Source organism: Diachasma alloeum, unplaced genomic scaffold, assembly GCF_001412515.2.
Source record: "Diachasma alloeum isolate Michigan unplaced genomic scaffold, Dall2.0 Dall_scaffold_00202, whole genome shotgun sequence".
Taxonomy (NCBI): domain Eukaryota; kingdom Metazoa; phylum Arthropoda; class Insecta; order Hymenoptera; family Braconidae; genus Diachasma; species Diachasma alloeum.
Window position 1 is genome coordinate 210707 of NW_021680367.1, and position 16606 is coordinate 227312.

The window sequence follows — 16606 nt, forward strand, 5'->3', positions numbered from 1 at the left end:
AACTATTTTGTTTTATTCATGACCGTCACAAATTGGAAATTAGTTATGACCGTCATTATGCAACTATATAGATGGTTTGACAATAATTTTGTTACAAATGATTTGTGACAATCATTTGTAGTTGGAAAATTTGTGCGTCACATGACCGTCACAAGGCCGTCATTTTTTGGTCATATGACGCGATCTAAAAAATGACGGTCATTTTGCATCTCTAATTTTGAGTGGGCCGCCATTTTTTCAAGACTTGGGCGTCAGTTTCGAATTGGAAAGAAATGCAAAAGCCAGCAAATCGCTGATGATCATCAATGATGAGAACTCACATCCCGAATTAGTTTGATAACATGGAAATGAATAACAACATAAATATATATATATATATATATATATAAGGTAAAATACCTTAGGGTTTATTTGCTTAAACAAAAACAATTATGAGCAATTGTCAATTTTTCAATGATGATAATTAAAATTTACATGAAGGTCAACGTAATTCTACGTTTATTGTCTCAAACTTATTTCTTCGTATGATAATTAAAGAAAGTTAATTCCAATGTTATTCTTTCAACATACATGTAATAATTGTACATGATGAATGGTCATTGCAATAGAAAAAATAGTCGATCATTCGCACCGATCCTTGGAAAATATAATCTCTCAATTTCATCATTATGAATAATAAAATATGTCGATAGCATAATTCTTAAAATTCCAAATACTAAACGATAAAAAATCATCCTTATAATCGGCGCTTTCTTCTTTTAGTCGGCTGTGAGCGCTCACTCTCAGGCTTTGATGATTCTGCCTCCGACGATGTGGAGGCACCTCGACGTCGTAATGATTGTCTCGATGCGGGTCGAGATGGGGATGGTAATGATACATCTCTGAAGCTGAAATTTGAGGACAAAAATTTAAGTTCGAATAATTTTTTTTTAAATAACAAAGCTGATTCAAAAAGTTCCAGAAGACTTTGAATTATGTCAAAACTCTGGTCTGTCAACACCATCTCTCGTTTTTTGATGATTTTTATAGAATAATCAAAATGATAAAATAGGGGTATTGCGTAATTTTTTATTTATTTTAGTATTCGCTATTTCCAAATACGTCTAAATTTCCTGATGTCAAATCATATCTAAATTTCAAGTTAAATCTTCCAAATAGTTATTTCTCATCCGTTCCGTTTTTTTTTCTAAAAAAAAAAAACATGGGCAATTCGCGATCGCAACGTAGATGTGGAAGCCACCAAGTGGTCTCCAAACTAACTACTCTGGGGGGGCAACCAATGAGATCCCTAGGAGGAAACCAATGATGGAGCTCAACCAATGAGATCACGGAGAGCCCAGTGATCTCATTCGTTGCCCGCCAAGAGTAGTTAGTGTAGAGACCACTTGATGGCTCCCACATCTACGTTGCGGTGGCGAATATCTCGAATCGAAAATGAGAACTCGAACATGGCGGAAATCTCGAATAATTCTACTTTCTTAATATTGCGTTTACTAAGGTTTTCATCGAACAAAGTTAATTAGAATTAATAGCTAGAATTATGAGATTATCTCACATTTTTAACGTTAAGGATAGGAGAATGTGAATACAATGTAGTGAAAATGATGATCGATTATTTCACTTTGAACAATAATATTAATATCCAAATACAAAATTTTTGATACGAATAAAAAGAAACTGTGACTCCATATTCCAAATTAAATTTTAATTTTCAATTTGGTGCTGAAAGCACGAGATGACAATATTCTAAGCACGGAATTATATTGATGAGATGAACAACAAAGTAACTGGATTACCATGGGAACTACTTAAAAATTTATAACACTTTTTTATTCTGAAAATCTAGGGGAAACATTTATCCCGTTAATCGAAGCGAACAATTTCCAGAAAATTCTGCAAAAGTGTCCGAAACTCCTATAGGAATTAACATGTGAAAAGTATCTGACTCCTTCAGAAAAAAAAAATGTAAAAAATATCCCTCCCATCCTCACCTCGTATCAACCTCCCCTCCAACCCTGGAAGGACAGCTCGCCGGAAAGACCTGAGAAAGCCCGGCAGTCCTATTGGCAAGCTGCGTGTACGCCCTCCTGCTCTGCGATATCTCATTCAGCCTCTCCTGAATGATCCCCGGATGATTGACCGAAAGCGCCCGAATATTAACCGCCACGCACTTGGTGGAATTGAATGTCTTATAAATCCCCACAAGACTATCCGAAAGCTCGAACATCTCCGATCTTAAGCTGATCACAATAAACTGTGCATTCTTGGTCCTCTCCTTGATATAAGTCCCTACGATGGAGACATTCTTGAAGTCGAGAGCAGCATCGATTTCATCCATGAAGTACAACGGCGTCGGTTTGTAATGATGCAGAGCGAAAACAAGCGCCAAAGAGCTCAGGGTCTTCTCCCCTCCACTCAAATTACTGATATTCTTCCACGACTTCTTCGGCGGTCGCACACTGAAGACAATGCCTTCACTGAAAGGATCCAGAGAGTCCACCAGCTCGAGCTCCGCAGCGCCACCAAGCGTAATCATCTGATACATTTCCTTCAATTTATTCGTGATTACGATGAATCCGGCGAAGAACTCTTCAGTCCTCCTCTTCTTGCCGAGATCGTACCCAGCCCTCATCGTATTCCGCATTTTCGTCACTTCCTCGACGTCTTTCGATCTCTGAATGAAGATGGCATCCTTCTCCAGGAAGTCCTGGATAATCTGCATGTTGGGGATGGAGTCGGGAAGCCTTTCTTTCGCGGCTGCGAGGTTCGTAGCTACTGTCCTAGTGTCCAGACGAGACAGCTCTTCGTCCGTCGGATCCGTCAGTTGTTCTTGCTCCTGTGTCGGTAGTTTATTCAACTTCAAGGACTTGATCCTTCGGCGGTAGTCGTTTAGTTTATGAGAAAGGTCAGCTATGGTTTTCGTGAGGTCTGAGAGCTTCTGCTCAAGGTCTATCCTCAAAGACTTGAGTTTGGTCTCCTTCTTTTGAAGGTTATCCAGGTCCTCTTTAAGTCCACTTGAAGCCTCGTCACCTTCTTTCAAAGCCTCCCTGTACTTCTCGATCTTCTCGAGAAGGACTTTAGCGTCAGCCTCAAACTGTTGCTTCTCCGTTTGAATGTCTTTGATTCGTTGCTCACAGGACTTGACATCGTTCTCCAATGTCTCGATCCTTTGTTCACATTTCTTTGTGTTCCTTTCGGAGGTTTTTATGGAGACCTGAAGCCTACAGACTTCTGACTTTGCCTTGTCAATGGACTTCGAAGCCACTTGAATCTTCTTCTGTTGCTCCTTGATTTGTCCACCTGACAAGTCTTCTATGACTTGATTAATTCGAGTCACTTCATCCTCTGTGGATTGTGACATCTCCTGGACGGTCTTCAAATCTTCTTTCATGGAATTCAGAGTTTTGGTCAAGGCCTTGACCTTCGCAGGATCGGAAACCGCATCCTTAGCTTTCTTCTCCTGAGACTTTAGTTGGATTTTCAACAAGGGCGCTTGCTCCTTCAGAGTCTTGAAGTCAATCTCGTATTTATCCTTGTTGAAGGTCATCTCCTGTAGTTCTGTCGTCAGTTTGTAGATCAGTTCTTCTAGATTTGGGATGCTCAGCCGGAGGTGAGCGCTCTCTTCTGTCAGATGATTCAACTCCTCTTGGAATTTTTGAATTTCCCCGGATGAGGGCTCAGCCCTCACCACACTCTGTCCCATCCTCCCCCTGGAGACCGTTTTCCCTCCTCCACTCATCGTCCCAGAGGTCTCGATCAACTCCCCTTTGAGCGTGACAACTCTGAATCTTTTCGCTCCGTAAGCGATCCTCGAGGCTTGATTCAGATCATCAGCGACTAGAGTATCTCGGATTGCGTAGTAAAACGCGGGGAGAACTCTCCTGTCCTCCACCTGAATTAAGTCGAATAATCTCAGAACATTCTCAGGGGTTCTGATCTTCTGGTTACAGTCATCGGCGAACTTCTGTTGCTTCTCAAGGGGAATGAACGTCATTCGACCGATGTCATTGTCCTTCAGGAACTTGATGCAGGCCTGAGCTGTGTCCACTGTGTCCACCACTACGTTGTCAAGGGGTCCGCAAGCCGTGGACATCGCCACGTCGAATTTCGCGTCAATCGCTCCCAGATCGCCAAGTCTTCCCAAGATTCCTGGGATCTTCCCCTCTCGTTTTTGCCGCATCAGGGCGTCGATCACTCGATTCCGAGATCTGCTGGCGTTCATGGCTGATCTCTTCTCCTCTAGCTGGAGTCTCAGGGTGCGCATACGTCGGTTTATTTGGTCTTCCTGGACTCGGACTTGTTCCAATTCTTGTTTAGTTTTCTCAAGGTTCTTCTGAGTCGAAGGAATTTTCGTTTCGAAGATCGATAGCTTCTCTTTTCTGTCCTTCAGGGTCTCCGCAGTAGTTTGCAGGGTCTCCTGGAGTTTCTGAAGCTTCTCCTTCTCGGTCTGCTCGACAGACGTATAGATCTGGAGCTCTGACTCAGCCAGATTGACTTTAGCTTTCGCTTCGTTCACTTTTTTTCTGTGGGAGATCAACTTCGTTTCGAGAATTGAGCGCTGGTTCAAGAGCGGTTCTGTCTTCTCTTTGAGCGAAGCCATGATTTTCTTGAGGGTGGCTTCTTCTTTCTCTAAGGTGGACATGTGACGCTGGATCAGACGCTCGCATTCCTCGATGTCTTTCGCGCTCTTCTCGGGGACTTTCTTCAGAGCTTCCAGTTTTTCTCTCTCGGTTTTTAGTAACGCCATGTTTGTCTTGCGTCGCTTATTGGTTTCGACTAGCTCCGCGTGAAGAGCTTCGTCTCTTTTTCGAATTTCGTCGAAAGCTGCTGTCGCCAATGTTTTCTTCGACTCTATGGCGTCCCATTTCTTGTTCTTCTCCCTGATTTCCTGGGTTTTCAGGTCTTTCTCTTTGTGGATCGATTGCAATTTCTGTTTCAGGTTCTTCAGGTCCTCTTGGAGTTCGGTTTGGGTTTCAGATTTCTGATTGATGTCGTTTGTTAGCTCTGATTTCCTGCAGTGGTAGAACTTGTGCTGCAACTTGGTGATAGTGTTTTCGATTTTCAGGAAGTCTACAGCCTCCTCCATAGGTTCCTTCATCTCATCTCGCTCTCTCTCCACTAGCTTCAGTCGATTTGTCTTCTCAGCAACGCGTTCCGACAACATCTCAAGTTTATCAACCAGTTTCTCCAGGGGAACTTTGTACCGAGACGTGCCGATAATGTCCTCCAGGAACTCCAGCATTCCGCAATCGTGCTCGTTCTGGGCTTTCGGTTTCATCAGAGAAATTTGCTCGACCTCTCCTTGGAGGATCAGGAAACGATTGTGGTCCAGGTCAACTCCTTCACTTCTCAAGAGCTTAGCTATTTCTTTGAACTGAACCTTTCGTCCAGACAGTTCATATAACGAGGAACTATCCTTGAAGGCAATTCTCGAGATGACGAATTCCGATTTGGGAACGACTTCGAAGCCATTTTCTTTGTCGATTATCTTTTGAAAGTGAACGGCAACTGTGCAACTACTAATATGAGGATGTTCGTTGGAATTGTGAATCAAGACAGAGATTTTTTTCGATCGGATTTTACTGGCCCGGTAACCGAAAACGAAGAGCATGGAGTCGATGACATTGCTTTTACCACTACCGTTGGGACCTACTATCGCGGAGAAACACTCGTGGAAGGGACCTATCACGGTTTCACCGGCGTAACTCTTGAAGTTTATGTTGACGATTTTTGTGATCACAAGACGACCACCATTGGAGTTTACCTCGTGCAGTTGTTTTGGGGGCGGGGGAATGTAGATGTCCTCGTCGAGACGCAGACCACCCTCTTCGTCTGAGTCGCAGTCCAGGCGCTCAGCGGGGTCTACGTCATCGTCGGAGATGTCTTCGTTTCGCTGGTTCCTACCTGACATGGTTTCTGGAGAAGACAATGATTTTGGGGATTCTTGTTTTTTTTTTGCTTCAGTAGGGTATCGGGGGCGTTCCGTGTCTCACGCACGGCGACGCTTTTACGTGGAAAGTTGGGACGGTAATATTTTTCCCTGGGGACCGCACTGCAACCCCAGTGATTTTACGGTTTTTTAATGGAGGATTTGATGTTCAGTAGCCTAATTGTTCAAAGGAATTCTCGCACCTCTCTATATTATGAAAATCCAAATCGACTTCTGACGACGGGAAATTGAAATGAGGAATCAAGTTTCGGAAATGGCTTTTTTACTTTCGAATGGAAGCTTTGTACACTGAGAGAAAAAACTACTTTTGACAAAGAAGGCTTATTAATACAAGAAAATATTCTCTTGTCAATTTTGAAAATCGTGAAATCTCCTGATAAGTAATTTCGTTTTGAGACTGAGAGAAAAAAGTTTTTCAACAGTATGAGATTCCCTCAGAAGCACTCTTGTTTCTTGATTTTTTTATTGTGTTAAATAGGTTCTATTTTAATTTATTTTTAATAACAAAATTTTTTTTTACGTGGATACGTCTATGGTTTCAATATGGCGGGTCATTTTGGGAAACGGTCCTTATGTGCAGCGCCATCTGTCGGAATTCTAGAAAATTCTACACATTTCGTGGTAATTCGAGAAGTTTCTTGAAATTTCGAAGAAAAATTCAAGGAGTTTCTAGAAATTTCGAGGAAATTCAGGGAGTTTCTAGAAAATTCGAGAGAATTCAAGGACTTTCCAGAAAATTGGAGGAAATTCAAGGAATTTCTAGAAATTTCGAGGAAATTCAGGGAGTTTCTAGGAAATTTGAGAAAGAAGGAATGACCATGGACGTATCCACGTACATTACTACTGCATCGAAGATACAGCCGCCGGCAATTTTTACAATTTTCCTTTTACCATTCTTGATTATTGTATGACACATTAAGTTCGATAGCACATTGGCGTCTTGTGGCGAAAATTACTGAGGAGACCCCTTAATCTGGTGTCCAGATTGCCCCGCCCGCCCCTATGTGTACTTCAATCAGACATGTATGTACTTCAATCAAACATGAATGTACTTCAATCAAACACGTGACAATTTTTTATTTTCAAATGAAATAATAATTCGAGTAGTAAACAATCGACGAGAGAAATAAAAATACAGAAAACGAACACTTGGGGAAAAAAATCATTGCTCCTTTGGAGACAACAGTAAAGGCGCCAAAACGGAGTAAAGTGAGGTTAGAATGCAATTTCCAGCGAATTTAAAAATTCCCGGAGTTAATAAATCAACATTAATGATTGAAAGATGAAAGGAAATTCGGAAGAACTCATTAATTCACTTCATTCAATGTTCACTAGAATTTTTGCCATATTTGTTAGTCTAGTTAAAGGTGTTGTTGTTAGAACTGTTTTTCGAATTAATTTTTCACCAGAAAATCGTGGATTTGAAATGGAAATTTATGATTTTTAAATACCTGCTGCCGAAGATCTTGTTTATTTCTTTGTTACATTGAATTCAATGTATTTGTTAATTCAACATCATGATTGATGTTTGTTGTTTATCTGGAGCAGACGCTCGTGTTGTTGAACGTTGAATTTGAAATCTCGGATTGCCAGGTGCTGCCGCAAGAGCGCTTGACTTGCAGCACTTGCAGCGCTCGAACTATCGGAGGTTAGAATAGTGAAATATTTCATTGAGAAAAACGTTTTAAAAAATTGTTAAAAGTGATAAAAAATTGGATTGATTGAGTGAACAGCAATAGGTGAGTTCCCAGGATTTATTAGAATTTTTTCAAGTATTTATTGTAAATGTTTCAAGATGAAGTTTGATTTTGTGGAGTGAAAGGTCGATTCTGAGCGTTCTAGAGGTTTTTGAGACGAAAATAATGAATTCAGAGGATTCTTAGAGGTTCAATTATTGAAATAATCCTCGAATGACTCTTGTGATGACTGATCATTTTACGGGAAGAGATTCAAATGTCTTCCTTTATTCTGTACAGGCTAATAGAAAAAATTATTTTTATTGAGATGATTCTTTCTTGGAACAAGTATTATATACTTGAACCAATTTCAAATAAATAAGATCTTACGGTGAATATCAATTATTTCTTCTTGAGTTACATTTACTTGAATCAAATAAAACAGTCCTTGGCGTCAAGTCACATGTATTAACCACAAAAATGGACAAGTTCTATTTTTTTTAACCTAATATAATCTCCAGTCGAGAAATTTTCTACTTTCATGAATTGATGAAAATTCGTATCTAGGAAATGATTAAATTGAGGAATGAATTGAATGTTGTTTTCTCGAATGAAGCCGATGTTTAAATTGAGCTTTCCGTACATCACATTGAACAAAATTTGTGATATCCAAGTTTGTGTAGAATTGCCGTAATCTGTGATTCTGTTATTGTAAACTAATGCGATTTTTTTTAGTCAGGAAATATAAACTTCTTTCAACTCAATGGCATCTTACTACAATCTCAAAGCTTTTTCCGCGTAACAATATTCATCCTGATTCGACATACGAAATGCTCACTTCAATTATAATTTACTTGGAACAACGTATGATCTTGTTGATTGAGATAACAACGTATTTAGTCATGAGAATAATTTTTATTTTTGAGTAAACCAACGAATTTCTGGAGTTGGCAAACTTTTGGCTAGAAAGAAATCAAATACTCTCATTATTGCGACAAATAAAAGCAACTTCAATTCTAGAGAAGTTCGATTTCTCCCAATCAAATGTATCTCAAGAAGAGATAACTAGTATTCACTATAAAATCATGTTTATTTGAAGATTAACAACCAAATGATAGTAGGTTCAAATAAAATTCTCCTGACAAAACTATTTTTTTCTGTCAGTACAGGAATCGTAGCTGAGAGTTTGACAAACAAATTGAAAATTCATATTTTTTAACGTTTCACTTGCACTTTTTGCAGGTGGGTACGAGGACCCAGAGGCTGGACGTGGGGAATCAGTCGAAGTCTTCGCAAATCGGTTGACTTTACAATAAAGAATTCATTACAGAATATAAAACACTTCAGAATGGCTGAAGAGATGACTGAAGACTCGCTGTCACTGCAGCATAAGAAGGAACGTAAGGAATTGCAAGGTAAATTGAGTCTCCATACTCAACTTTATATGAATTTTCCGATTTCATTCAATTATAAACTTTTTTTTCGTTTACTTACAGCAATTACAAAATAATTTCGAGACAAATGTCATGATCTTTTTTGTTGACAATTTTCGTTCTCTAACGTCTTTTAATTTAAGGCCCGGGTGTACAATCTTTCGAACGTTATCTGGATGTTTTTTTCATCTTTCGTTATCTGAAATTGTCCATTGAGTCCTGCAGCATGCAGAAGTTTTGAAAAATTATGAATGAATAATCAAAAAAAAGTAGAAGAAATTCTTAATTTTTTCAAAGAGCATTTTTTATTTATATTCAGAATAAGTTGAATAACAAGAAATTAAAAAATGTATATGATTTACGGTGACAAATGGCGGTGTATCACCCAATATCATGTAGGGGGAAGACTGATTTCGTATATCTTTTCCCACACTGCACAGAGACATTTATTACGGAAAAGGCTCTTTGAAAAAAGTTGTAATATTTTGGAGAATTTTTTAATCACACTTTTATCACGTAAAAATGGCAGATGACTTCATACCACTGTTTTGAAAATTGAGATACCTAGCTGTCACTTCCCATGAGGCGTTGGTGTTTTGTTATCCACCATGGAAAATGACAGCTAATAGATAATTTGCCACAGCGAATCAGATATTTGTAATTTCCACTTTTTTCAACTCATTCTGAATCTCAATTAAAAACGCTCTTTGAAAACGTTCAGAATTTTTTCAATTTTTTTTTATCATTCTATCATAATTTTTGGGAATTTCTACATGATGTACCATTTAAATGACAATTTTGGATCACCAAAGATGAAAAAAATCCAGATAACATTCGAAAGATAGTACACGCGGGCCTTAATTTAATTTCATTTCATTCCATTTCATTTGACGATAAAAAATGTTCTTCATTATGTCCACAGCACAAATTCAAACCCTCAAAAAGTCAATTTCCAAAGGAGACAAGAAGAAGAAACGAGAAGTAACTGAGGAGATAATGAGGATGGAGTCAGATCTGGACAGACGTCAGGAAGAGGAGATGATGAATTTTAGGTTGTCGCAGGTGACAGTGACAGGATTGCCAAGTGAGACTGTGATTCTCCCTGAGGAAGACGACAATGAGGAGAAGGGTGAGGACGTGGAGCCTGTGCAGAGGATCTCCAAGGCCCAGAAGAGGCGGGAGAAGAAGGCGCAGGCGGAGAGGGAGAGGAACGAGAGGATTATCGAGCAGGAGGCGTTGAACGTCTTCGGGAAGAGGAACATAGAGACCCAGGCGATCAAGAAGATGCTGGGGGAACGGAATCTTACGCTGTATGAGATCCCCAGTGATGGCCATTGGTGAGAAATTATGAATTACCAGTTGATTTATTTTCTCAATTAATTGTTTATAGTCATTCTCATTCCAAAAAGCAATACGAACTATGAGAATTATATGTACCAATTTATCAGCTGTTAAATTTTCATATCACAATAAATGATTTGCTCATGTTCTTATTTCTATGCTCACTGAATAAGATTTTAATCCTAATTACAATTCAATTCCTTCTAGAACACACTTTGGAGTGTGAATTTCTGGAATTCAATATTTGTTGACACTCTGGTAAAAGTGCGTGGCCACACTGTTATCAATTTTTAGTTAGTTCACACGGTAATTCAATTAATCTGTTGTTCATCTCATCAATATAATTGCGTGCTTAGAATATTGTCATCTCGTGTTTTCAGTACCAAATTAAAAATTAAAACTTCATTTGGAATATTGAGTCACAGCTTCTTTTTATTCATATCAGAAATTTTGTATTTGGATATTAATATTATTTGTTCAAAGTTGAAAAATCGATCATCACTTTCACTATATTGCATTTAGATTCTCCTATCCTCAACGTCAAAAATGTGAGATAATCTCATAATTCTAGCTATTAATTCTAATCAACTTTGTTCGAAGAAAACCTTAGTAAACGCAATATTAAGAAAGTAGAATTATTCTATTTTCCTCTGGCCTAAATGATTTGGGCAATTATGATTCGTTTATTCATGTTTCATAGAATGGTATTCACTTCTCTTTTGTTTGTTTATGTACTCATAAAAAACCCGTGACTTTGCACTCTCGTTGTTCTGATTTTTATGACAATTTTTGCGAATTTCGAATTTTTGTAACATTTCACTGAAAGTCAATTTTCCGACAGTTTCGTCAAATATAATTCATTATCTATAAAAAAACATGGAGACAATCTTAAGAAAAACGTCTTTTCTCAATGATTCTATCGCTTTGCTACTGAATTCAATTGACCAAAATAATATAAAACGATAAATGATGTATGATAGAAGAAAATTACGTGAAAGCCAAATTATGTGAAGACAAAAGCAATTTCTCAATTATCATGATTTTATGATTCTTAATAAAATCAAATTTATTCTTTGTTTTCAGTTTATATAATGCAGTTGCCCATCAATTAAAACTTATCGATGACATACCACTCGGTCTACAAGATTTACGAACGAAAACAGCTGTTCATCTTCGTGAAAATATGAATGATTTCCTTCCATTTTTGTCGAATCCAGACTCTGAGGAATTGTTCTCACCTGAACAATACGAAAAATACTGTGATAATGTGGCTACTACGAGTGCATGGGGTGGAGCAATAGAAGTGAGTAATGATAATCAATAATTGTGTGAATTGTGTAAATTTTTTTGAGCATCAGATTATTATCTAGAGATAGATTTTGGAAGGAAAGTACAGCCAATGACACAAATGATTACTTTTTTCAGCTTCAGGTACTCTCAAAAGTTCTCAAATGTCCAATCGAAGTGATTCAGGCAACGGGAGTGCCCTACATTGTTGGATCCGAGTTCGAGACCAGTCGAAAAGTCACAGTGACGTATCACCGCCACATGTATGAACTAGGAGCTCACTACAACTCTGTAACTAAATTTGTCAAGGATGAAGAAAGCTGATGAGCCGACACGTGAATTCATCAGTGAACTAATGAAGCTGGATGAGTCCCGAGAGAAAAAATAATTAGTAGATAAAATTTCAAGTTTATTCGCGATCTCATTGTCAGGATTGGAGGTGTCAAGAGACCTTTTGAGCCAAAAATAAAGCAATTGGACTCATCTACCTTCTCGACTCCTGCGAATAATCTTTTGCAATTATGAATAACTATAAACTGCTCTCGTACATCACTACTGCCACTCAAAACTCACATGCAAGGTGCATTCTAAGTCAACGATCATGCAGGGCGTTCCATAGAATATGACCAAATTAGATTAAAAAATGGAATAGGACTTTTTGACGCTGATTTTTTTGCCCCAATATTAAAAAAAATGCGATTACATTTCGATATAAATACAACTAATGCGAGACCTGAAATCCATTTGATAATTAAATTCCATTACATGTTGAGTTTATTCTGGGAAGTCATTGGAAGCAAATTGGAGGAGAATTAAGGAAATAATCAGACGAAAATCCCCACCATCGACTTTTTTTTCCTGCTGATTTGGCGTGGATCTGCTCATATAGACAGCATCCTTCTTTCGGTTGATTTATACAAAAAAATTCACGAGAAATCTAACACAATTGATTAGAGAAGAAATATAATTCAACACAGAACAGAAAATACCCGGAATCGGGTATATAATATTCCGGAATCCGGGATATTTTATTCTCAATTGCGGAATAATGTTCCGGAATATAATTATATATAATTGTCAAATGGATTCTCAGTCGATAGTAGGATAAATTCATTCTCTGGATGATTGTGTACGTCAAATTAGTGACTCGAGGAGAAGAGGAAAAAGGAAAGGAAAGGAAAAGAAAAAAGTGACACAATTATACTGTTACGAAGTGCAAGTTTGGGGTCTTCCAAACCTCCACCTCGTGTAGTGACTCGGAGCAGTCCTCAGAGTGAGGAGGTCAATGGCCTCCCAGCAACTTCAAACTGTTCAGGAGGTTGCTGGTGGCAATAATAATTCAAAAATCCCGAAAGAATGTCCCAAAATACGACCAATCGCCCCTTGAAACCCACTAATAATTCGCAAAACCCCCAATTGCCACCCGAAAGGGCGGATCCGCGGAGAAAGAACGTATGAAAATACTTCCCTGAGTGCTCCTCGTGATTATTGACCGATCTCACTTAAATTCAGACGGCGCGTCGTCAGTATATGCCATCTCTTACAGACGCAACGTACAATATTTCAATGCGAGGAAGTCCCCGGAATATTATTCCGGAATTGAGGATAAAATATTCCGCATTCCGGAATATTATCCTGGAATCGAGAATTCAATGTGTCGAATTCCGGAATATCATTCCGGAAATGAGGATGAAGTATCCCGGATTACGGAATATTATTCCGGAATCCAGAATATAATTTATTCAGGATATTATGTACAACATTCGAGGATATTCTTTTCCGTGTCTATTTCAGTAGTTGGATTTTTCATTTCAACATGATACGTGAAACATAGTACGTCATTTAGTCTAGTCACATTTCATGGGGCACCCTGTGATCTTTCAATGAGAATTGGCCTAGTTTTCTCAACCAAAAAATCGACTTCAGTTACCGAAATTTCTAATCGATAAACCAATTACCATTAAGAGTTGGCTGAATTAGTTCATTCATATATTTTTTTAAAGAGATGGATGAAGCTCAAGTCAGTTCAATTAAGAAATTTAGAGCAATTATCGGTGGTAATTATCGAATTGTAGTAGATGGAACTATAATAATTTGAGAAATCAATGTTTTTGCGAAATATGCCACTATTTCGAATGAATTATTCTAAGGATAAATGTCACGAGACTTTTATTGTAGCTTACAATATTTACAACGAAAAAAGTTCTCGTATTTTCCTGAAATTTTCCACGTTCGAAGGATTTCAATAAAAAAACAGCGCGTTTGTGAGAAATTTCTGTATTTTTTTAATTTCCACATTTTTCAAAATCGAAATGTTTGATAGAAAAAACTGAATAAAAAAGGAAAAAAATTGAATTCATTCTATTGCAATAATTTCTTCAGGCAAATTCTAGCAAATTCTAGAAATTCTAGCAAAAAACTTTGAAAAAATTGAGTTGAGAAATTTCGGTATAAAATCATTTAACGCCGTGAAATGCGTAGAAGAATAAAAATCTATTGATTTTTTTTCTACAAAATATTTTCCATAGAAAATTTTTGAATTCTGTCGAATTTTCCCTGGGAATTGGCATAAAACAAATTGAATCCTTCATTACCTTTTTTCGTTCGTGTTACGTCGACAATTCTTTAATTAACTAGTGAAAATTCATCAATTGACAGTAGATAATTCTAAAGAAAGTTAATGGAAATGCTGCCACTACGTAAATGAATAGTAAAAAAAAATAGTAAATTACACTGTCATCGATTTTAAGACTCATATTAAAAGGAGAAAAAAATAAAAACCCAAAAAAACTGAAAATGAGTTTTGAACAGATTTGGCATTAAAGCATTTTTCAATGCGAATAACCAAAATTGAGGTCAATAACTGCCAGAAAAATGCAATAAGCTACTGATGTACAGATATTGGCTCAAGGTAAATCTGGGATAACATCGAAAACATCAAGAGCAATTGAAGATGAAAATATTGAACCAAATAATACATCATTTTTACTGTATACTATAATAAGTGTGTAGGATTGAAGCAATAAATCAACTAGTATGAACGTCCTGACCAATTGATTTGATGTAAAAACTCGTTTTTTAATTTATAATTGACATTCTCAGCAGGATAAAAATTATTACTCCCTCTCGTTGCTTTTGTAGAAGTCTGAACTCGCCTAAATTTTTAAAAACTAGTGCCAGCGGCCGGGGTATTGATGCCTTTTTTCCTGCAGATTCGATATTCCTTTTTTCAATTAATTGATTGTTTATCATCATTCTCATTGTAAAAAGCAATACGACCGAGGAGAATCATATGCCCCCATTTATCAGCTGTTAAATTTTCATACTACAATAAATGATTTGCTCATGTTTTAAGGATAATCAGGCGAGCTGGGAGGGTTGAAAAAAAAGCAGCCATTTTTTTCTTTTTTTTTACGCATTCTTTAAATGATGGAAAAGGCGTGTGCAAAGTTTCAGACTGCTGGGGAGCATGTTTAATTTATTATGAATTTTTGAAAAAGTGGTCATTTAACCCGTGATCTTATGGAAATCACCAAAAAAACTGCAAAACCCGAGGAAAAAATGCAGTCAGAGTCATGAAACTTTAGACACATTTAGAACATGTGATCAATGATTTTTTGAGTGAAAAAGATTGTCGCCTAGGAGCATTGTTTATTAATAATAGCAAAAAAAGTACTGAAAAATGAAATTTCTGCGCACGCAGCCCAAACGAGCAGCAACGTCCCGAGTACCGATGGGGTGGGGGTATCGCGGTCAATTTAAACGTCTCTTGAGAGAGAGAGCGATGAAGCGTTGTGATTGGAGCTCCCTCGAGCCAGTGGTACCAGCTCCTGGTGAAAAAAAAACTACCGACGATGTTGCCACTTTTTCGCATGGATTAATATTTTTTCATTTATTAAAAAAAACAATCTGAAAACCATTCAATGCGTGGAACCGATACAAATAAATTTGATTAGCTCCAAAAATAATTTTTATGCCACTCATGCCTGAAACCGGCTGGATTACACACTCGACGCTTCGCGTCTCGTGTCTAATTCAGCCGGTTTCAGGCTTCGTGACATAAAATTTTGTTCAGTACTTGTTGGGAAATTTCGTCCTTAACGTGTGTGGTTACATCACTCGCCTTCGGCTCATGCTGTAAACCCCACACACGTTAAAGACGAAATTGCCCCACACGTGCTGAAATATACTATTATACTATACGTGCGTGCAATCCGGCCGGTTTCAGTTGAGTGTCGACGCACAGAAAGTGCCGGGTTTCACACACTGTAGTGTGGAACCCTACACATCTGTGTAATCATGTGGGCGTAACCCATGGGCATGCGCAAATGCACGCGCCGATGCGCAGATCGATGCGCAAATGGTCGTTGCAATATCATCGTTGGATTCCACACATCCATTGCGCATCGACTCATAACATCGCCCACTGCCTCACTTGTTGGTATCCACATAACCCTCTCAATATTCTGTCGTTAAATTTATTCATTTATTCANGTTAAATTTATTCGGTAAAAAAAATAAAAGCAGTGAAATTAAATGGACAACCACATCGTACCCGACAGTGACGAGGAGATTGATCTCTCGGGAGATTTATTTAATGGAGATTCGACATTCCTCACCGAAGCAACCGTCGGTTCTCCGCCAAATAAAAAGCTGTGTCTGGATGATGAAAATGATGAAAATAACAACTGGAATGCTGAAAATCTTCCACCAGAAATTTCGAAATCAGGATAAGAAGTGAGGAATAATTTGATTCCCGAAAAATCGGTTGATAAATACAAGACTGTCTATCAAATTTCACCCAATTAAATTGAGAAATTTGATTTTAAACAATTTCCAAGTCTGAACTTTTTTTTTATCTTTGATGTTGATTTTAATTTTTTTTTCTCAGTTTTTTTCTTAACCCCTCCCCCCCCCCC

At 37.9% G+C, this 16606-nt stretch overlaps 2 protein-coding genes across 3 annotated transcripts; one reads left to right on the forward strand and one right to left on the reverse strand.

Annotated features, from left to right (window-relative positions):
• Positions 1 to 420: 420 nt before the first annotated feature.
• LOC107035941 (structural maintenance of chromosomes protein 4) lies at positions 421 to 7604 on the reverse strand. The gene is made up of 3 exons (XM_015253606.2): positions 7402 to 7604; positions 1992 to 5916; positions 421 to 887 (listed from the first exon to the last, which is right to left on the reverse strand). The coding sequence occupies exons 2-3, from the start codon at positions 5909 to 5911 to the stop codon at positions 737 to 739; spliced, it is 4071 nt and encodes a 1356-aa protein (XP_015109092.1). The 5' UTR covers positions 5912 to 5916; positions 7402 to 7604; the 3' UTR covers positions 421 to 736.
• On the forward strand, positions 7559 to 12341 carry LOC107035942 (deubiquitinase OTUD6B). Of its 2 annotated transcripts, none has more exons than XM_015253607.2 (5): positions 7559 to 7689; positions 8869 to 9041; positions 9982 to 10396; positions 11484 to 11703; positions 11826 to 12341. In XM_015253607.2, exons 2-5 carry the CDS (start codon positions 8975 to 8977, stop codon positions 12009 to 12011), a joined length of 888 nt encoding a protein of 295 aa, XP_015109093.1. In that variant the 5' UTR covers positions 7559 to 7689; positions 8869 to 8974; the 3' UTR covers positions 12012 to 12341. The 2 variants fall into 2 exon arrangements, with proteins under 2 accessions (XP_015109093.1, XP_015109094.1); XM_015253608.2 differs by having other exon boundaries at positions 11832 to 12341.
• Positions 12342 to 16606: the final 4265 nt, after the last annotated feature.